Source organism: Salmo trutta, chromosome 1 (genome assembly GCF_901001165.1).
Source record: "Salmo trutta chromosome 1, fSalTru1.1, whole genome shotgun sequence".
Lineage (NCBI taxonomy): Eukaryota > Metazoa > Chordata > Actinopteri > Salmoniformes > Salmonidae > Salmo > Salmo trutta.
The window spans coordinates 56,356,863-56,380,387 of NC_042957.1; the positions used below are offsets into that span (position 1 = coordinate 56,356,863).

General features: G+C 41.3%; 1 protein-coding gene across 1 annotated transcript in view; it reads left to right on the plus strand.

Annotated features, from left to right (window-relative positions):
- Positions 1-23,525, plus strand: part of LOC115201783 (ubiquitin carboxyl-terminal hydrolase 43) — a 91,284-nt gene that overhangs the window by 61,318 nt on the left and 6,441 nt on the right. Inside the window, exons 7-11 of the mRNA XM_029765673.1 lie at positions 258-420; positions 11,200-11,311; positions 17,288-17,391; positions 20,997-21,074; positions 21,356-21,485. Coding sequence (XP_029621533.1) covers positions 258-420; positions 11,200-11,311; positions 17,288-17,391; positions 20,997-21,074; positions 21,356-21,485 — 587 coding nt within the window. The remainder of the gene's footprint in view (positions 1-257; positions 421-11,199; positions 11,312-17,287; positions 17,392-20,996; positions 21,075-21,355; positions 21,486-23,525) is intronic.

Here is a 23,525-nt window from a genome sequence, read left to right on the forward strand (position 1 = left end):
TTGAGGCTTTTGCTCAGTCACACTCCACAGTGTGAGGGAAGAGAAGTTAGCTGGTGAGAAGTGCTGGCACCCACCAGGAGTGAAAAGCTGCATCAGATAAGACCTCCTGCTGGGAGAGTCTGCAGCGCCCGCTCCATCTGTTCTCCCTTCTGGTTCGCTCCTCCCCAAATAGAATGTCTCGCCAAGTCTTATATTTAACTTTCCTTAACTTTCCCACCCCCCCTCTTGTCTCCTCCCTCTTTCCTCCTCTCCTGCAGGGTACCACCACAGCCTGCCGTCCTCACCGTACTCCTCCGGGCCCGAAGGTCAAAGGTTACCTCCATCCGGAACTTTGTCATCAGAGTTCCTGAACCATGGTGTGCCGGTGAAGATCCTGTTGCTGGTGTGCAACGCCGCCTGGAATGCCCAGCAGGCTGTCAGGTTAGGTGACTGTTTCAAACACACTCTGGGGTCTAAGGGGCGGTTGGTGTTGTTCACCTCTTCATACTGTCACTCAGAAGTGAAAGAGAAAGTTAGTTACAACATAAGGTCATGAGTCATTTCTAAATATAGACTTTTCATTTGACTTTGGGCCAGTAGGAAAACATCTCACGACATTAATGTCGATGGGTAAATATGCAGCACAGAAAGGCCTCTACTATCTCATGTGACAGTTGAATGAGCCACAGTCAATGAGTCACAGCCTCTAAGAGTTTCTTGTCAATCTAATTGAGAGGCGAGTCTCCAACTGAATGGTTGTGAAGTTTGACATCTGACACGATGGAGTAATCCATCAGACATCCAGCCCGACAGCAGTGGAGGGATCAATACTCGCTCAGGAGACCTCACAGAGTTTGCCATGAGAAATCCAATCCCATCCAGAAGGCTTAGTGTCTCTCAGCGTTCTCCCATGCTTCAACATTGCTGATTAACCCTCCCACTGGGCACACACTGGTGTCAGATGTCAAACTTTACAACCAATCAACGTTGTTTCAACGTAATTTGTCAACGTATTTGTGATGTGGAATCAACTTGGAAAATATATTGGATTTGAAAAAAGTAATCAACCACTACTGTTTTCATCTAATTTCAATCAGAGTTGTAAACATAAAAACGTGTGTAAAACTTCAATGTAAAGGTAAGGTTCACCCATTTTGAATGTTATATTGTTTTTGTGCATCCCTGAGTGATGTTCTATCAATTCCCTGGGTCCTTTCATGTTTTCATGTGCATCTGAGTTATTGGCGTTCAAGCAGGCAGAAATCCGGCCGGTATGACGTAGCACTGTGATAAAGTCACTCTCACTACACTGGAATAGGACTTTTAGATCGTGAAAACGTCTATCATACATGTTAGATTTCAATACTGGCCGATGTCATAACACGGGAGGATGTCTAGTCTTAAATGAGCCGTTGGTTATATTTTTGCAATATTCCTACCTCGAGAAATGTTTTATTTAATAGAGGGTCTAGCCCATTTTTCCTATTTGTCTGCCTCTTTAATCCAGGGTACATTGCATAGTGCCGTTACCAGAGATATGAAAGAAAGGAATGAAGGAACGTATAACGCCCCACCCAGCAGACTGTCGACCATTCGCGTTCACGTTGTCATGCTGTGTCACACGGTTGCTAAGCTAATCGTCACGGAATCCCTTCTCAAAATCGAGAAATGTGCCGATTTTCATCTAAAGTACGTAATGTCACGATTCCAAAGCTATACGATATTACAGGTAGCAAGTTAATTATCTCACATCTCGGAAATATTTGTAATGTTGTACTTCTTGTTGACGAAATTAGTGCTAGTGTTGGTTTTTGAGCTAGCGCCCAATTGACTCCCATTCGCTCCATGTCCCAGAATCACCCAGAATGCACCGGCCTGTACCATAGACATAGCATGGGCAACGTTTCCCCATCTCCTCAAAAGTATATCTGCAGTTGAGAATGTCAGACTCCACTCTGTGAGGCACATCGATCTGCAGGTTGAACATGCTGAGATTGTAGACTCAAATTGATAGTGCCGTTTTTTAAAGGCGATTTTACAGTTAACTAGATACTGCACATGCTGATATTGTCTTTGGTATTATTGTGTGTAGCTATGTTTTCTAGCTTGATAGCTAGTTACCTAGCCAGCCAGCCCATAGAGAAACCATTGCATGTGGATTTTGTAGTCGATTTGAGCTGCAACACATTTCCACAACGATTTTCCATTTTGTTGCCAACCTTATTATAACGCCAAAATGAAACATTCGTTCACAAAAAAATATTCTTCTCGCATATTAATGTTAGTTAACACTGTAAATTAAAATAATTCATGGTTTTGGTTGGATTTTTCTTGTCTAACAGGTTGTTACATGCATCTAATTAACAATCATCAGAACTATGTATACTTTGAAATTGCATTAATTCCACATAGAAACGTAAAAATATTCAACCCATATTCAATAACCACTGAGTGTACAATTCATTAGTAACCCCTGACCTTTCCATGACTAAAGCCCTATTCGACGGGATACGTTTTACTGGAGATGCTCAGGTAATGTAATTATGTGCACAAGCACAAATCAGCACTTCTGTAATTTTAGTCCCGTCCGAATCTGCCATGTCAGTAATTTTTACTTGGCAGGAAGGTTATTATCCCTGCCCTAAAAACCTACTGTTTTTCAGCAAACTCCAAGGTCTTCAGATAATACTTATCCCGTGCGAATCGTGTTTAGGATGTGCTGCACCCACTTAGCAGGTGTTGCCCATTTTAGGTAAGAACGTTGGAACAAATTGATGCTTAAAACAATGTGCTATACAAGTAACCTACAGATGAATTATCTTTTTGTCATATATCAACTTTCCTAGTGCCAATACTTATCTTTTAAAAGATGAAGTGGACGATATTGTGCCAATTAATTGATAAACTGCCAAATACGTATGCATTATTATTTTGACTTTCTCCGAACTGAAGGCCAATATTAGGCTATCCCTGGACATTTGAAATATCTTCACGCCTAGAAGAGCCTCCAGGTTTTCGTCATAACGGTCAATTGTGAATGAGGAAAAAAAATATTACAGGGGCAGTTTGGTAAAACTAATCCCATCAGAATCGCCCACTGGAAAAACGGACATGCTGGGGTAATTATTACATAACCGACATACTATAGTAATACTAGTCCCGTGCAAATAGGGCTATAGACTGACCAGGTGAATGCAGGTGAAAGCTATGATCTCTTATTGATGTCACCTGTTAATTCAACTTCAATCAGTGTAAATGAAGGAGAGGAGACAGGTTAAAGAAGGATTTTTAAGCCTTGAGACAGTTGAGACATGGATTGTGTATGTGTGCCATTCAGAGGGTGAATAGGCAAGACAAAATAGTTTATTGCCTTTGAATGGGGTATGGTAGTAGGTGCCAGGTGTACTGGTTTGAGTGTTTCAAGAACTTCAATGCTGCTGGGTTTTTCACACTCAACAGTTTCCCACATGTATCAAGAATGGCCCATCCAACTGTGGGAAGCATTGAAGTCAACATGGGCCAGCATCCCCATGGAACGCTTTCTACACCTTGTAGAGTCTATGCTCTGAGGAATTGAGGCTGTTCTGAGGGCAAAAGGACGTGCAACTCAATATTAGGAAGGTGTTCTTAATGTTTTGTACACTTGGGTGGTTGAAATTAAATTAATTAAATTACTTTCAAACTTGATTAGACATTTTATTTTACCTTGTTTCAACGTTGATAGTAAAATGGTTTGTTTGAATCAACGTCATTGTTTCAACGTCATGTTATCGACCTAAATAAAGAGGTATATTGAAATAAAATGTGACGCCACAGTCCAAAAACCCGTGCCTAAACATTGACTCTTACTTGTATATGAGGGCTGATTTATTCATATTCTTCAACATAGACTTTTTGTTGAGATGGAGACATGAATCCAACATTTTAATAACAAACATTTTTTAAATCAACCAGCCGTCCTTCATATACCAGACAATATCCAAATGTAAAAGTGTTTTATTATCATGAATTTGACATCCTATTTACAGGGCTAATGGTAACTACTTCTAAACATCCCATAATCCAATCAACCATGGATGAATGATAGTATATCTAGCTACACGTTGAAATGATGGTGTCCTTTGTTGGGCAAATCAGATGTCAATGTAGCCGACATAAACCCAACCTCACTCTGAATTTACTTCCACATACAGCTTGGGTATGAAAAGTTAGAGTTACTTTCAACTATTCTATGTTATTTAGGTAGTCTACACAAAGGAGTATGAAAGCTGATCAGGGTCTAAATGTGTTGACATGATAGTTCAGCTGAAACAAACACAGCTTGTTTGCTTAGCAGGGTACATAGAGGTAGGCATCTGGATGGTGGACTTGATCTCACTGATATTGAAACAATATCAAATAAAATATGTCTAATCAAATCTAAAATTCAACATAATTTCAATATAGGAAGAAGAAAACTAGAAGTGTCAACGCTATTTCAACCTATACATAGTTCTGATGATTATGTTGAAATTAGATTGATGTAAGCACCTGTTAGTAAAGTTAAGTCAATGTATTTAAGTTGAAGTCTTACCCTAATTTCAATGTTGGTTGAAATGAGATGAAAACAGTACTGGTTGATGACTTTTTTTTAAATCCAATGTATTTCCAGATTTATTCCACACCACAATACGGTGAAAAATTACCTTGAAACAATGTTGATTCAACCAGTGTGTGCCCAAGTGGGCTCAGACCTGTCTCTGTCTCATCAGGTGATGGGTGAAGATATTTGTGTGCAGAGAAAATTACATGTGGATTGCACTCTTTGTCTTTCTCTTATTGTCCTACAGGGAATAGGTTTTGCAGGAACATTCCTCTAACCAGCACAGTGTGAAATTTCCATTTCAGTGTCATTGCTTTGTTTAACCGTCAACTCCAAAGTGAGTGAATATATTTTTGAAGACCTTTTTGATGAATCTAATTAGTATAATAAAACATTAGTTTAAACTAGAGATGTCAGTCATTTTGCATTGGATGTGTCTCAATCCGCGGTGTCGCACTTCCGCATCTGCAGTGATAGGTAACAGCGCTAGAGCGAAAATGGGTCTTCTCACAAAATCGTCTGTAGCGTCCGAACAAAACATGAGACTTTCACGAACACGATGGTGTTGTCCGTTTTGCTCTACGACCCCTACACGTGTCTTGGAAGTTATCTGAAGTCGGTACAGCCGATTTGCCAACTTCTGTCTGTAGCGTCTGAGCAGTTTGGTGGTCTACACACTAATATGACCCCTCTTTTGAAAGCTGAGACTCTCACGTGCGTATCAGTTGCCCACAACATGAGTTGTCTGAAGGTCACCCGGTACCAGTTGAAAAAAAATATGGAATTGCAGTATATATGGAGACTGTTTAGTGCCAAAAATAAGGGGTTAAATACCTATCAAAGATGCAGGACAGGCATTTCCGAACAAACTTCCTTTGGAATTTTTTTGGGCACTATCTGTAGTGAATCTGTTATTCAAAGCATTTGTATGGGCTAATAGCAGTAAGGCCAAATACAATTCTAGATCAAATAGCTAAATTAACCTTGGTATGACCTTCTTAAAACAATTCCATATAACTTAGTAAAAGAGCTAAGAGTTGCTGTCTAATCCATATCTTCTCTGGACACGGCATGCTTTAGATGTGAGTTCCTCGCTGAGATCGTTCAAAGCCAGATTGCTGGACATTATAGTCTGAAATCCAGTCCTGTTTGTAGCAGGCCACCTCACCCATATTGATTTTATGTATTTTGCATTTGCTTAGATGTTTCTTTCCTAGTGATCCCATCATTATGCAGAGTGTGGAACAGGACAAACAAATCAAAATGTGACCCATATTTCAATGCAGAAAAATTGCCTGTTGAGGAGAGAGATGCGATGCGGATCTGTGGGAATTCTGACACATTTCATAGTCTCCATTGGATGATCTTATCACAAGTGTCAAATGTTTTTTGGATCAAATAACTTTCTCATTTGTTTTGGTCTGACAGATGAAAATAAATCTGACTCTGCCATAAGCGTGAAATTATTATTAAGAGATATGAGCTCTGCATTATTTTTGCAATTTATTCCAAAGACTGCACAGCTAGAAAATGTGGTTCCCTGGAAGTTGTGGGTTAGTGAACGTCTGTTTTTGGTTTCACAATGGTTGTGGGAACAAAGCCATACGTTTTGTGACTGGTAAAAAGGAATGTTTTTTCAACATTCTGAGAACAAAAGGGAACATTTTGCCTATTCTGGGAACATTTATTTTTAGGTTGCAGAGAGGGTCTGAGAATGTTTTACTCTGGTTCCTTGAAAGTTTTCCTGGGAGATTTTATTAACGCTTTGAGAACAGAAATTATATGTTATTTTGAGGTTTTTGAATAACTTTCTTTCAAACTTTCAGAAATACTCCTCAGTTTTATCAGCTGTCCAGGTGGCTGTTCTCAGACAATCCCACAGGTGAAGAAGCTGGATGTGGAGGTCCTGGTCTGGCGTGGTTACACGTGGTCTGCGGTTGTGAGGCTGGTTGGCTGGTGTCAAATTCTCTAAAACGACATTGGAGGCGGCTTATGGTAGAGAAATGAACATTCAATTCTCTGGCAAAAACTCTGGTGGACAATCCTGCAGTCAGCATGCAAATTGCACACTCCCTCAAAGCTTGAGACATCTGTGACATTGTGTTGTGTGACACAATTGCGCATATTAGAGTGGCCTTTAATTGTCCCCAGCACAAGGTGCAGCTGTGTAATGATCATGTTGTTTAATCAGCTTCTTGATATGCCACACCTGTCAGGTGAATGGATTATTTTAGAAAAGGAGAAATGTTCACTAACAGGGATGTAAACAAATGTGTTCACAAAATTTGAGAGAAATAAGCTTTTGGTCCGTATGCAAAAATTCTGGGATCTTTTATTTCAGCTCATGAAACAAGGGACCAACTTTTTACATGTTGCGTTTATATTTTTGTCCAGTATATAATCTTCTTTTCTCTATCCATGGAATTAGTCCACTGCGCCACCAGGATTGAGCTAGCATGCCATGTTTTTTTACGCATTCAAAATAAAAGTTGTTCATTTTAGTCTATTCAAACACACCCCATTTCATATGAAACAATCACTCATTATGATCAGGTGTGGCCAATTAGTGGGCGCGGCCAACGCACCTGAACATACTTAACAAGATAGAGGATAGAGTTTTGTTAATGCTGAGAACGGAATGTATGTTTTTAAATAACGTTCTTAGAAAGTTCTCTAAACGTTACTAAAGTTTTCTTTGGTTTTTATGGAAAGTTTTTGTAACCCTCCCTCTGAAAAATGTGAGAACATGACTTTAAATAGAACCATGATGAAACCTGTAGGAAACGTTATGCTAAAGTACTGAAATTCCCACAGAAGAACATTGTTTCTTAACATTCTTGGAACAATTAGAGAACATGACTTTAGATAGAACCATGATGAAACGTTATGCTGAAGTACCTTTTTTTTATGTTCTCTGAACTATTTGAGAATATTCCCAATGTCAAACCAGTTGGACAATCTTCCTACAGTAGAACATTACCAAAATTGAAATTAAATGTAAACATGTTTGAACTTTTAGGAAACTTTCTGTTAAAGTAATGAAATACCAAGAAAATAAAAGTTTTGTCAAGTTCCTTAAATGTGCTGAGAATGTTACAAAGCCAAGCAACAATCCAGTACCGTTCCCAGAAAGTTGTGGGAAGGTTGTATACAAAATAACCATAGGATAAGCACGCTCTCACCAAGCTCTAAGAAACATATGGTTCTCAGAACATTATGTGCTAGCTGGTTGGGGTCTGTTTTAGGCTCTTACCCTGAGATGAACCCAAATTGTTCCATTTTGACCTGTGTAGTCTTTATCATTTATGCACCCTCTTAAAGCTGTGTGTGATACTCTTAGTTAATCAGGGGTTAGTTATCATGACGGTTAATTTCTTCAGAAAATATTTGTGAAAATGTCCTCTGAAAAAGTCTGTCTCAATGGAGCTAATTCTGTGTATTTCTGTAGAATGTCTTTGGATTGTTATCGCACCACTACCCCAGCTACGCTCCATTCTGCTGCCTTGGTGTTGACGTTGGCAGGCTTGGCCATGCACTAGTCCTCACAGCTGCCTTTGTTCTAGATGGATGATCCCACACAAAACTATCAGAGCGATCATCTGACGATCAACACTCACATCTTAAATCCATCAGTCTGAGTGATGCCCACCAGCAGCCCAGTGGACAATTTGTTTCTTGCTGTCTTCTCTGTGTACACTAAGACAAATACAGCACAACGGTGCTTCAGAGACAACTCACAAGACTGTTGTAGTAGCTCAAGACTTTACAAGGCTACTGCTAAAACGGTGCCTCGGAGGCACCACAGACTGTGTGGGGATCATTGTGGGATAAACATGGACACGCCTGTAAGCTAATTAGACATACTTCCAATCTTGCATCATTCTCAGGTGAAGAGAGAGGGGTAGTACTGTGTACCAGGGCCTGCCATAGAGAGAGGGCTTGACAAGACTATGGGCCGATGATCTGAACAGCATACCAAGTCCTGAAAATAAAGGAACAAACACCTCAAAGCACAGAAAATGAAAGGCTTTTTTTGTTGTATCTCTTTATGTCCTGGTTGTTGCAGCTGTTGCTCATAGTGACCATGGAATGTGGGTCTGCAATTACAGAACAATCCGTGGAAAGCACAGTATGTTGAATGGAGGACAATGACATTAATGGTAACAATGTTGAACAGTGTTTGCGATAACTTAATGTACCTTGAGTATCTACATGTTTTCCATGAGTTAATGGGACAACCCTTCATGAAACTATGATGAGTATTGAATAAAAACAGAATCAATATTTTACTTTAAGACTCAGACGAGAAATACATTTTGATAGGGTTTGTGCACTTTCACGTTGACCTAATCAAGCAAAAGTTTGTAGTGAAGGCCAGAGAAATATTTGCAAAATATTCAGCTCTGGCTCGTGTTACCTGCCAGATTGGCGTACACTGAGGAAAATATGAAATCTAAATTTGATAGATCATTGAGATGCACCTTGATTAACCCTGTGACAAATCTCTCAGTTATGGGTGTGAGCCTCAGCCTCTCCCAGTTAGAGATGAGGAGTTTATGACAGAGACATGGCCTCAATCTGAGGTGCCATTTAATGAAGGCATCATGTGATCCTTCAGCTCTGATGCAGGGCCATGTCTGTGCTATTGTTATAATGTATAATTATCTCTGTGTGTCTCATATAGATACACTGTAATGAGAGCTCTGGTATAATGGTGATTATATGCAGTGGGGGAAAAAAGTATTTGATCCCCTGCTGATTTTGTACGCTTGCCCACTGACAAAGAAAGGATCAGTCTATAATTTTAATGGTAGGTTTATTTGAACAGTGAGAGACAGAATAACAACAAAAATATCCAGAAAAACGCATGTCAAAAATGTTAGAAATTGATTTGCATTTTAATGAGGGAAATAAGTATTTGACCCCCTCAATCAGAAAGATTTCTGGCTCCCAGGTGTCTTTTATACAGGTAACGAGCTGAGATGAGGAGCACACTCTCAAAGGGAGTGCTCCTAACCACAGCTTGTTACCTGTAAAAAAGACACCTGTCCACAGAAGCAATCAATCAATCAGATTCCAAACTCTCCACCATGGCCAAGACCAAAGAGCTCTCCAAGGATGTCAGGGACAAGATTGTAGACCTACACAAGGCTGGAATGGGCTACAAGACCATCGCCAAGCAGCTTGGTGAGAAGGTGACAACATTTGGTGCGATTATTCACAAATGAAAGAAACAAAAGAACTGTCAATCTCCCTCGGCCTGGGGCTCCATGCAAGATCTCACCTCGTGGAGTTGCAATGATCATGAGAACGGTGAGGAATCAGCCCAGAACTACACGGGAGGATCCTGTCAATGATCTCAAGGCAGCTGGGACCATAGTCACCAAGAAAACAATTGGTAACACACTACGCTGTGAAGGACTGAAATCCTGCAGCGCCCGCAAGGTCCCCCTGCTCAAAAATACATATACATGCCCGTCTGAAGTTCGCCAATGAACATCTGAATGACTCAGAAGACAACTGGTGAAAGTGTTGTGTTCAGATGAGACCAAAATGGAGCTCTTTGACATCAACTCAGCTCGCCGTGTTCGGAGGTGGAGGAATGCTGCCTATGACCCCAAGAACACCATCTCCACCGTCAAACATGGAGGTGGAAACATGCTTTGGGGGTGTTTTTCTGCTAAGGGGACAGGACAACTTCACCGCATCAAAGGGACGATGGACGGGGCCATGTATCGTCAAATCTTGGGTGAGAACCTCCTTCCCTCAGCCAGAGCATTGAAAATGGGTCGTGGGTGGGTATTCCAGCATGACAATGACCCAAAACACACGGCCAAGGCAACAAAGGAGTGGCTCACGAAGAAGCACATTAAGGTCCTGGAGTGGCCTAGCCAGTCTCCAGACCTTAATCCCATAGAAAATCTGTGGAGGGAGCTGAAGGTTTTAGTTGCCAAACGTCAGCCTCGAAACCTTAATGACTTGGAGAAGATCTGCAAAGAGGAGTGGGACAAAATCCCTCCTGAGATGTGTGCAAACCTGGTGGCCAACTACAAGAAACGTCTGACCTCTGTGATTGCCAACAAGGGTTTTGCCACCAAGTACTAAGTCATGTTTTGCAGAGGGGTCAAATACTTATTTCCCTCATTAAAATGCAAATCATTTTATAACATTTTTGACATGCGTTTTTCTGGATTTTTTTGTTGTTTTTCTGTCTCTCACTGTTCAAATAAACCTACTATTAATATTATAGACTGATCATTTCTTTGTCAGTGGGCAAACGTACAAAATCAGCAGGGGATCAAATACTTTTTTCCCCCACTGTAGGTGGAGTGTGATCCGTGACGATATGTGAAGGGGGCCTGAAGACTAGTAAGAAACCAGCGGCCTAAGCAGGGATAGTGTGGTTCTGCCTATATGACAGTGTGAGAAGTAAATGCAGGATGTGTACTCTACTCTTTCACTCACTGTACATTGATTAAACAGTCATTTGGGTCAATTAAATGTTAGTTGACCACAAACATGCTCATCAATGAAATTATGTTTTTTGATCAGTTCACTTCACGTATCCCATTGATAACTGTCTAAGATCCTCTCTCTTCTGACTGAATGGTCATCATGTGTTCCCATCTGCTCCTCAGGTTTGGACCTCCGTTCCTGATGAGGGAGGACCGCTCCATCTCCTGGGACCAGCTGCAGCAGAGCATCCTCAGCAAGCTCTACTACCTGATGATCAACGGAGCACAGGCCCAGGTACAACACTGGAAGACCATAGCTGACACACAGCTAATGGCTCAGTGACTCTCCAACCCTAACCTCTAACCCTGGGCTAGTGTGTTTTCTGCCTGTCATATCTCTCTATGCCTTGTCTTCTAGTGCAGTATGGGCTACCTCTTGAGTATAAAAAAACACCTAACCAAAACAACTTTACGGTATGTGCATATACAGTCAGGTTCGAAATTATTGACCCCCTTGATAAAGATGAGCAACAATTACTGTATAAAATAAATAATTAAAATACTGAGCTATATTGTATGCTACATTTTTTTATTATATTATTTTATACTAATACAATTGCTCAGAAAATGTTTTGATTTTGTCTAACAAGTAATATATTTTTTCTCAAAAAGTTAGGCGTCAAAATGATTGACACCCCTGTTTTCAATACCTTTCAATTCCTCACCTTGCGAGGATAACGGCACTGAGCCTTCTATGAGTTGGAGAACACATTGGGAGGGATCTTAGACCATTCCTCCATACATAATCCATTTGGATCCTTAATAACCTTTGTCTGTGCTTATGGACTGCCCTCTTGAATTCAAACCACAGGTTTTCAATGGGTTTCAAGTCTGGAGACTGAGATGGCCATTACAAAATATTGATTTTGTGGCCAATTCATTTCTTTGTGGATTTTGATGTGTGCTTGGGGTTATTGTCTTGCTGGAAGATCCAAACCAAGTGGCTTGTTTGCATTGTCTCCACCTTTGTTGGGACAACTGCAGAACATCGGACAAACATGTAATAATACAAACGCAGACAAAACAGTCTGCTTAGATGCGCCCAGCTGTGTGACTCTGATTGCAGTTCAGCGCAGCATAGCATGATGTTAATCATGTCGCCACACAGCTTTCCAGTTAGTGTCTGACTCTGTCAGGCGGCTGCATGGCCACCAGACTGCATGTCTGTCTGTCTGTCTGTCTGTCTGTCTGTCTGTCTGTCTGTCTGTCTGTCTGTCTGTCTGTCTGTCTGTCTGTCTGTCTGTCTGTCTGTCTGTCTGTCTGTCTGTCTGTCTGTCTGTCTGTCTGTCTGTCTGCTAAAGGCTCCTGATGTTTTAGGGAGAGAAAAAAATAACAGGTTAGCATTCTGTGAAAAGAGAAGGAGAGACAGAGATGCCATGAAGGAAGAGTGAGAGTGTTAAACTCTCAGTAATTCTCTGTATTGGATTTATCCTGTCCTTTTTTAAACCTCCAGTTGGCTATTTAATTAAAGCCTAGCTTACAAAATCAGTGTAAGGAGCCTACCTCAGCCAAGAGAGAGAGACACTCCAAATGGATGTTTTGCCAAAAAAATACAATTCTTTAGAGCTTGAAAGGACAGATACGCGTCAACCTATGGTTTATGGCAGCAATCACTTACTTTCAAAAGTGGATTTTCTACCCTTATCTAATTTTAGACCACAGCAATGGAGTCCAATAGCAGCAGAGTGGCAGTAAGCCAGTCAGTCTGCCTCATTGGATCCTGATGTTGCCTCTCCGTTGCCTGACAGCTCAGTCAGCATGGAGCTGCTCACTAGAGCAGACAGGGTGACATGCTACATATGCTACGCTAACCATTCAGATGACATGGTGCTGGTGACTGTGTATAATTAGAGAATAACAGCACCCCTCCTTGAGCAGGCTGTGGCTCAGACTCACAGCTGTAATTCATGACACTACATGATGTCCTCACAGTGACACACTCTGTGAGGATGGGGAACTGATGAGATTTAATTGAAGATGCAATACGGGAGATGAGTAGATTTATAAATGTGGAATGGAGAATGGATATTTGTCACACAGAGACAGACCATGTTACACAGTCACAGACAGATGATGTTATGGTAATATGTGAGGGATTAAGCAGGAATCCTTCAGTGCTTAGATTGTAATGGGAAAGCATTAGAACATTATTCTCACGTGTAACTAGTGTTGTTATCTACCAAATCATAATGTTCTCTTAACACAAGCAGTAATTAACCCAGGTAGATTTAAGACTGAAAGAAACTGAAAGCAATGATTTTCTCTTGGAATGCGTGTGCTACTATAACAACTCTTGTGTCTAATTCGATATTGTTTGGTCTCCTCTTGCCTCATGCAGTGTTCTGTCTGAGACAGGTAGAAGCTCAGAGGTGTAGTGTTGCGTGCTGTTGAGTTTTAGCTGTGTTTTTCTTCCTATCTACCCAGCAGTCATTCTGACAGGGTGTGACATTACTCAGAGCCAGACCAAACCTAGGTCCTTATTTGTTAATTTTCCCTCTCACTTACTCATACCTTCTCACACACGTCACACACGCACATACACACACACCTGAGCTGAGCCTCTTTCTGCTTCACACACACACACCAGTGCTTTTCACACATTCTTAGACTGCAGCCCACAGTGGGTGGGATGCACACACACAAGGGTATATACTGTATCTGTGTGTGGCATGGGTGGTCTTTGCATGTAGACACAAGTCTATCATGCTAAGAAGAAAACAGGGCTTAAACAAAGTGGCTAAGTACTAGATGAGAGGGAAACTAATTTCAGGTCCACTTTTGTCATCTTTCGTTTCAAGCTTTTGACAGGTAATTCACTTTGAAGACTTTGGGAAGGTTGAGGTATTGTAAGTGAATGCGTTCACAAAAAAACATCTCAGAGACGGCATGGAAAGCTGCCAGAGGGTAATGCGATAAACACTAGGACCTCAAATATGTAGCTGCTTTACACATGCATTTATAGAGGACAGTATGACCCAGTGGGAAATCCATTCTTCTTCCATTTTAAACCATTCTGGCATTTCAGTTGGAGCAGTCATGAGAGCACTTAATGTGTTCTGTGTTCGCTATCTCAGGTTGAGAACAAATATAGAAAAACCCTCTTCAAGACTCTCTAGGGTATTTAGACAAACTGCAGGCCTCACAGATTCCTTTATGAGGTCTGGTTATTCCCCCGACGTCCTAGAGTTTAGATCTAGTATCTTTATTCTAGGTTATCCCATGACAGGTCGGTGTCGAGCTGTATGCCCACACGGCATCCTAATGTACAGTCCCATAGCAGCTTTCTACATATAATTCCTCATTAGTATTGTCATTCTGTATACCTTTGCAAAGATTTGTCTTTTTTCATCGTTTCAATTTTGTTCATAATATAATGTCAATCCAAATGCATCAAGAGGAGTAGTGGCTCCCCCTTTTGGCAATCCATTTAAGGACATCCATTTAAGGACATCCATTTAAGGACATCCATTTAAGGACATCCATTTAAGGACATCCATTTAAGGACATCCATTTTCCCGTTCCCTCAAGTTTCAAGTTTTATTAGTCATATGTACAGGATACACATGGTAACAATAAAATGCTTACTTGCAGGTTCCTTCTGGACAATACAACAACAATAAGAAATAATAAAAGATAACAATAAGAACAAAAAAGTAATTGGCTCAGGAAAATCAAATAAACATTTTAGAATAAGTATAATACAGGAAAGCACAATTTATAGTCCAATATTTACACATGTATCAGAGAAAGGGGGGATTAGGGGGGATGTGTTGAAATTGTGCAGTATTAGCAATAGTAAATGAGAGTCTGATAGCAGCAATTGGTGTGCGTGTGTGTGTGTGTGTGCGTGCGTGCGTGCGGTTAAGCGGGCGGGTGTTAAGAAGCACGGTTTGGCGGTTCATGTTTCGGAGGACGCATGACTCGACCTTCGCCTTCCGAGCGCGTTGGGGAGTTGCAGTGATGAGACAAGATCGAAATTGGGGAGAAAAAGGGGTTAAAAAATAGAAACCCTCTCTGAGCCTCTTGGTGTCAGACCTTATGCTTTGATACCGTCTGACGGACGGTAAGGGAGTGAACAGCTCATGTCTGGGGTGTGTGGGATCCTTGACGATGCTGCTGGACTTCCTCAGGCACCGTTTCAAGTAGATGTCCTGTATGGGTGGGAACATGGCCCTTCAGACCACCAGCAACAGTACAATATCTGAAAATGTAGGACAGTTAAACAGGTGGCATGAGTTTGTAAACCTTCTGACCACCCCTGAAAGTCAGAATAACCATGTTCCACATCATCATGGTGATGTGACACTTTGCTTCTTTAAAACTTGACTAAACATTGCAAAATATTCTGGAACTGTATTAACAGTGGACTAATGAAAATAATAACAAAATATCGTTTTGGAGTGAATTTTTCTTTTTAAGTGTTAAACAAACCCTGAGAGGGCTGTTAGACAGATGGGAGCTGCCCCCATCAGGATGACAGCAACCATCCCATTACTATCCTGCTATAATAATAGAAAGGTTTAGTCGATCTTATATGATTTACGCCTAATGAATTTCAAAGCCATGCTATTATGTTATTAACTGATTAATTTACTTTAGTTTGTTTCTGACATGGAAAGTCAACATTTTCACACTCGCAGCAACAGCCATCGTAGAAATAGGCAATACCTTGCACATCTTTGCAATATTTACAGTATTTTCAGGACTGTAGTGTTTCAATCCTTTGCAGGACGTGTCGGTTCAGTGTTCTCCTACATAATGCCTTCACCACCTATTTTTGGTTCTCTCCTCTTCACAAGAATCAGTGTTGTTGTTTATCCTGGAATCTGGCCAGCAACTCACAGGAATTCATTTGAAGGAGAGGAAATCAATTTCATTTTCTGCAAAGCACTCCAGAACATCCAATCCCAGCAGGTCTCTGAGTAATATAAACACATTTTTTCTCGATTTTTCAGATGCTATCAAAACAAGCATAAGGAGGGTGATTATCTTTGGGATTATTGGGTGTTTCACATCGAAATGAACCTGTGAAACTTTGGAACCAGGCAAAATATATTTTTTTTTATTGATTGTGTTCCTGGTAGTACCTCCCAAACTAGAACAGTTCTCAGTAAACAGTTTCTCCTGTATATCTCGCAGAGATGAGGCGAAAACTAACACAAATCTTAATGATGGTTCATTTGGAAAGACCCACCCTTTCCTAGCATCCTCCAAGTTTGGTGCAGGGCCCCAAGCCTATCAAAAAGATTCAGAGGCTTTGGCCAGGTAAAATGTAGTTTGCAACTATTAACTCTCCAATGTATTTATTTGAATGCTTGACTGCTCATCTTCTCTCTGGTGGCAGTATTTCAAATGGACCCATTAGAAGTTGGTTATTTTCTCTACTTTTCTGTCTAAGCCATACAACCTTTTAGTAATCTCTTTTTGTGTTTTCTCAAGCCAATTAATTAAATCAAATCAAATGTTATTTGTCACATGTGCCGAATACAACAGGTGTAATGCTTATTTACAAGACCGTAACCAACAATGCAGTTTTAAGAAAAATAAGTGTTAAGTAAAGAATCGCTAAGTAAAAAATAGAGCAGCAGTAAAATAACAGTAGCAAGGCTATATACAGGGGGTACCGGTACAGAGTCAATGTGCGGGGGCACAGGTTAGTCGAGGTAATTGAGGTAATATGTACATGTAGGTAGAGTTAAAGTGACTATGCATAGATAATAAACAGAGAGTAGCAGCAGCGTAAAAGAGGGGGAGGGACAAAGCAAGTAGTCTGGGTAGCCATTTGATCAGCTGTTCAGGAGTCTTATGGCTTGGGGTAGAAGCTGTTAAGAAGCCTTTTGGACCTAGACTTGCCGTGCGGTTATGACCGTAACAAACAGTGCCAATTCGAAGGATGTTATTGTTGGGGGATGTTGCCTTTACAAATCATTATTCAACCTCCACATCAGATGATAGGGCACTTTTTACTGACTACAAACCTTGATCTGTCCTGTGCAGACAGGATTTTAGAGGGTATTGCATTCATCAAATTAGGATTCAAAGAACTGTGCTATCCATCACCATGTGCAAGTCCACCAAGACCAGTGGGATCCCTGATTATACTGTACTCTCATAGTTGTACATTACTCTAGTCCCTGCTCCTAACTCCAGTGGCAATGCCAATATTGATTCATTCAATAATCATCATTTTTCACCTGTGTTCATCTTGCAGAATGCCAGAGTGCTGTTTAAGATCCGTGTGGTGGCAGGATCAGCGTCCTACAGCTACCTCTCCCCCCAGGATGGACGGCCGCTCTACCACCCAGCAGTGAACAGGTGAGACAGACAGCCTCTGCAGGCCACATACTATAGCTAGCTAAGCGTCTGCAGGTCAGACAGTTAGGTAGTGAGATGAGACGGTAAGGCCGCGAACAGGCGGTTCATCAAGCTAAAGTGAAGCAGTAGAGGTGTTCAAACAAGTTTTCCAAGCATTTCAAGAGTAACGTGTCAAAACCACAGTTTCTTCCCTCTATATTTAGTAATGGTAGTTCTTTACTGAGAGGCAGCCCATACGGTGTTGTGGATTATGTAATGCCCGTTTCTTACAGCAGTGAAATATGCAGCCATTTTGTAAGGTTTCTTTTCAGGAGAGGCTGTCTAATGGTTTACATTCTGTGGAAGCTAACTGCCATTTTAAAGGACGCTTTATTAAGGCAGAATTCCTCCAGTTGCTTAGAAATGTCCATTCATCCATTTGAATGGTTGCTGGGGGGCGTGGTGCTTTTGAAGTGCATGTGTGCACAGTATTCAGAACACTTCTATTTGATGATGGTGCTACAAGACCCATTAATGTATTGATATTTCAGTAATACTACTAAATTGCTGCACCAGTGCCCCTCAAAGGTTTATGTGATTCTTTTTTTTAACCTTCAACAACACCATCAGTAAAAGCATTTAGCATTTCAATCAATAGCTTTCCCTTACTTTGGAAAATAAAGTGATAGGAAGGAAAATTATTCTTCCAGCATATAGTTTGTCTGCTATCCCACTTCGCTCCTTTGGCCAGTATAGATGCATTTATCCTGTTGCTATTTTGTGGGTGTCCATAGCCAGCCTTCATCACGGGCTCGGCTGTGTAGAGTCATAATAGTAGCTGTGATGGTGGTAAATAAAAGCAGCTATAGCCTGTGGAGAGATACATGCACTGTCTCTACAGATCTGAAATCTCCAGGGCTCATACTGAGAGGCACCCCATAGCCATGAAGATCACTGTGTAATGAAATTCTGTTTGAAGTGTTCGCTTGAAGAGTTCAGCTGGCTTTGATTGACTCTCAGCCCAGAATATAATGTAGTTTACCTGAAGGACCCCCAGAGCACAAGATTTATACAGTCATAGACATTGTGATAGTGAACTTACTATTCTACTCTCTGCCAAGAAAACTGTAGACAATCTTGCCAGCTGCTCTGAGAGATATTTCTGAATTCAAATACTGTATAATTGAGTCCTTTTGAGACTGGATGGATCTCTCGAGGCCATTATAAAAGCACAACTGTCACAGACAATTTGAGTCAAGAAAACACGCTTCATTGTAGTAGAGACTGAAAAATAAATTGTTTCTCTGTATTGTCCCCATTCCACCTCTTCTACTGCTCATGAATAACTAGCATTAAGGAAAATCCCCAATGAATCTGTCACAAATTGTTTAAAATCCCACCTACCATTTAAATCCTATTTATAACTGACCCAATTAGTGGAGCTGGGTTTCTGGTGGGGCTCTGTCACACCAAGAATAGCCTCATGCATTGCTTTAGCTGTTAGGGTTTGGTAAAGCACATAAAACTTTAGGAAAGGAAAGGGAAAGGACCCCCAACATGATGATATTCAATGCTGTCCGGGTTCCAAGGGGCCTACAGTAACGTTAACACAGACTCTGAATGAAAAGCTAATGTTTAACTACTTTATTGACCTGACGAAGATCCAACTCGGATCAAAAGGTCGTCTTTATTGTGCGTCTGATTAAATCACCATGGGAGAATACCAGAGTTGCGGGCATTCCTTTTTTCTTCAACTACTTTCTTACCATCGATTGTGCTTTCAACATATGTTGTTGTGTGAATAGTTTGTGGATGTTCTGTTTATTCAGCCTCTGAAAACGCACTTCTGAAAGCACTATCTAGAAATCCATGATCTGCAACTTTTTTGGAATCCCAGCATGTGGTGGATCTTTAATTGTAAGGTCATGCTGACACCTAGTGGCTGTACAGAGTCTATAAATACATGCTGCTGCACAAAGGCCCTCTCTGAAAAGGTCTCTATGCCACATTTCTAATGAGGATTTACCCCAGTGTTTCACCCAAAAGGCTCAGACTTTTCTGTTTCCATCTACGTGGGCTGGCACCTATGTCTCACGAGGCCATGGCTCTGCTCTGACTTGGAGCCATGGCAAAGCCCTGGGTACTTTTCAGCTGGCATTTACATGATGGCTAATTCTGAACTTTAACAACTTCTCGCAAAACTACAGTATTCTTGAATGATGCAGAGCTTGATGATTCTGCTCGCAAATAAGTCTTTAGTGCCACACTCCTAATGGAAACACAACAACGCTAGAGTTTACATCAGAGGTCCCCAAACTGGTTTGGCCCGCAACCCTATTTTGATATTAACACTTTTTGTGACCCCACCATGTAAAAAAAAGTGATGGAATCAACGGCCAATATTTACTTTTTTAATTGGGGCTATGACAATCTATTACAAATCAGTCTGATAATATTTTTGACAGTAATCATTTTCTATGATCTTCTGTACAGAAAATAACAGTCATTGATGATCTTTTTCCCTGATTTAGTGGATTATCTTGTCCACTCTGTTCTAATAAGGCTTGTGGGCATTGTAGAGGGAAACAGACACACATGTGTTCCTGAGAGTGTTATCTTTCAGTGATGGGGTCATAATATTTTGTATCTTAAACCGTTTAAAGGATAGAGCCACATTTGTAGGAAGACAACAGAAACCTGTCTGTTATTTATTGTAGCTCCCTCCAGTAACCACGAGCACAACCGTTCCTTGATTTTAACTGGCGGCTTTATTCTGTAGTTTAGTCAGAATGATCACCTTCCATGAGAACTATAAAGTAAATGAAAATACAGTTCAGCACACTCTTACAACCTTCTTGTCTTACGAGTGACTTATTAGCTTGGTATAACTCTGAAGTGCTTACATACATAAACAGTTTAGCCGGAGCTATAACAGTATCAGATTAAACACATGAATAAAGGAAAAATACCTCATTGGCTGCTTATTACAGAAGGGAGGAAATCAGAACTTCACACTTAATATTCATCGCATGAATTCACGCGTCATCCTTAATTATTATAACGTTACCATCCTAACATACACACTTCAACCTTTACGAACTACACCCGAAGACATGAAAACTTAGCTAACACAGCGCGGGATTGCCTTCACTCCAAAGGTGTGTTGCTACGATAATGATCCCCGTTACAACAGTTATTAGCCACGTAGTTCCGCTTGTCTTATCATTTCACACGTAAACAATTCAAACAAAAAACAACGACATTGACTTACAGGTTAATTGTCAGTTACATTTATTACTTATTACAACCACATCTAGCGGCTACCGGAGGTTACTGACATAACCCCAGTTCTATGAACCAAGCATGATTTTTTTCCAGAGTTTCTCTTGTGACCCCATTTTCAAATCTGAGGACCCCACATGGGGTTGCGACCCCTATTTTTGGAAACGCTGGCCTACATTAACATAAAACACTGGTGGCCCACTGGTGAGGAGGGTAAGACTCAATGGAATAGCAGCATAACAAAATGTACATACCACCTGAATAATAGGTGGACAGTGTGCAAAGGGGATTATGCTGAAGTTTTACCTTGCTAATCTGATGACCTTTGACCCTTTTGTTCCCAGAGCTCTTAATCTCTGTGGCTCAGGAGGACCGCCCCATGTGAAGCTCATCATCGAGTGGGAACACAGAATCAAAGACTGGTCAGTCAATCTCAGTGACAGTCTATAACTTTCTAGCCCTGAATTATTGTAGACCAACTGTAATCATAAAACAGTATGTATGCTGCTGCACGTGCATTATTTTATTAATGGCTGGCAGCCTCTTTCTCTCTCTGTGTGCATGTTCCCATCTCTCTCTGTCTCTCTGTCTCTCTGTCTGTCTGTCTGTCTGTCTGTCTGTCTGTCTGTCTGTCTGTCTGTCTGTCTGTCTGTCTGTCTGTCTGTCTGTCTGTCTGTCTGTCTGTGTGGTCGGTCTCCTGCAGCCTGTTTGGGAACATCCAGGAGGAGGTGGTAAAGGATGCTGAGAGTGTGAGAGGCCAGCATCAGCAGCACGTCCAGCAGCACAGTTGTACCCTGGACGAGTGCTTTCAGCTCTACACTAAAGAGGAACAGGTACATTATCTCCTCCTACAGGCAGGCAACAACCACTGCTGAGTACAATCTGTTGTCTCACTATAGATTACAAGGGTGTCAAACTCATTCCACGGTGGGCCTTGTGTCTGCTGGTTTTTGTTTTTTCCTTTCAATTAAGCCCTAGATAACCAAGTGAGTTGAGTCCCTTCCTAATTAGTGACCTTAATTCATCAATCAAGTCCAAGGGAGGAGCGTAAACCCGCAGACTCTCGGCCCTCCGTGGAATGAGTTTGACATGTGTCATAGAACCTTATGTACCGAACCCACTGACTGAATGACTGAGAAGGAGCAAGGAAATCATTCCTACCTGTGAATTTCATCATATACTGTATTTTTGTTTATAGGGGAGACTGCCTCTAGTTTGAAACAGTCCTTTAAGGGAAATTCATCCAAATTTCTAATTCATTAATCGTACGCTACCTTAAAAATAAGATGCACATTTGTTATTTGGGTGAACAATCCCTTTATGGACATCATTATGAAATCCATAATGCTTCTTACAGACCCCCCAGTGTTATAAGATGCAACGTCAACAATAACATCAAAGGATGTGATTGCTGTGGCATGATGCCAAGAACAAAATCTGCCTTCAGTCAAATCAATCAAGATGACCTGAGGTGGAATTAATCTTGCCAATTGAGCTCATATTTTCCCGTCAGTGGAGTGTTGGTATTCTATTAGAGCTGTGAATGGACTGTGTTTCTGCTGGGAACGGTATGCTCTCGCTTAACTGTACCTACACCCAGATTGGTTTCTAAACGACTTATGAATCAGAATACTTCTTTCCCTTCAAATGCTTGATTGATCTTCCTGCTCCCAGTTATACTGTACCACAATATATTGTTTACAGTCATGCCCCATCTCTATGCCCCTCCACAACTCTTTATATGAAGAGGTTGTTTCAGGGAACGTTCTGAATATCCAAATCAGATCAAATGTTCGATAATACAGAGTAGGAGCAAAGGTACAGGACGGCAGGCAGGCTCAGGGTCAGGGACAGGCAGAGTTTAGTAATCCAGAGGTGGAGCAAAGGTACAGGACGGCAGGCAGGCTCAGGGTCAGGGACAGGCAGAGTTTAGTAATCCAGAGGTGGAGCAAAGGTACAGGACGGCAGGCAGGCTCAGGGTCAGGGACAGCTTGCCGTGCGGTAGCAGAGAGAACAGTCTATGACTAGGGTGGCTTTTAAGGGCCTTCCTCTGACACCGCCTGGTATAGACGTCCTGGATGGCAGGAAGCTTGGCCCCGGTGATGTACTGGGCCGTACGCACTACCCTCTGTAGTGCCTTGCGGTCGGAGGCCGAGCAGTGGATATACCATGCAGTGATGCAACCCGTCAGGATGCTCTCGATGGTGCAGCTGTAGAACCTTTTGAGGATCTGATGACCCATGCCAAATCTTTCTCCTGAGGGGGAATAGGTTTTGTTGTGCCCTCTTCACAACTGTCTTGGTGTGCTTGGACCATGTTAGTTAGGTAATAGAGGTGTACGGGAATTTCAAAGCCTGACATGTGCAATAGATGTCCAGAACATGTCCTCCTCAAGAGCCTTCTCTTAGTTTCTTCCTGAGCATTGTTTGAGCCCTATGTCTGCTTCTGATAGGAGTGAATCATTTCCCATTGCCATTCATGAGGCAAATGACTAAGCTTTCTTTAGCTCCATTCGTGACCAGATTAGTATCCTCGACTGAACATGAAGGTTATTGGATACAGCTGCCTCCATCTCTTTCCTCCACTCTTCTTCATGCACACTAATCAGAGGGATTTGAGTGCCAGAGTCGGTCGCCCCAGCAACAGGTTGTGAAAGTGACTGATAAATTAGGCTTCACATACTGTTCTAATGAAACAGACACGGTCTCATGCACAGAGCTATCACTGAAGACCACCGTGACCTGTATCAGAACACGTTTCATGTCTAAAACATTGTCCACCAGCTACAAACTGCTGGAAAAACAATATTTTTGGTTATTGAAAGTATATTTCACAGCAATTTAGATGGTACAATGATTCCCTGCACTATTCAG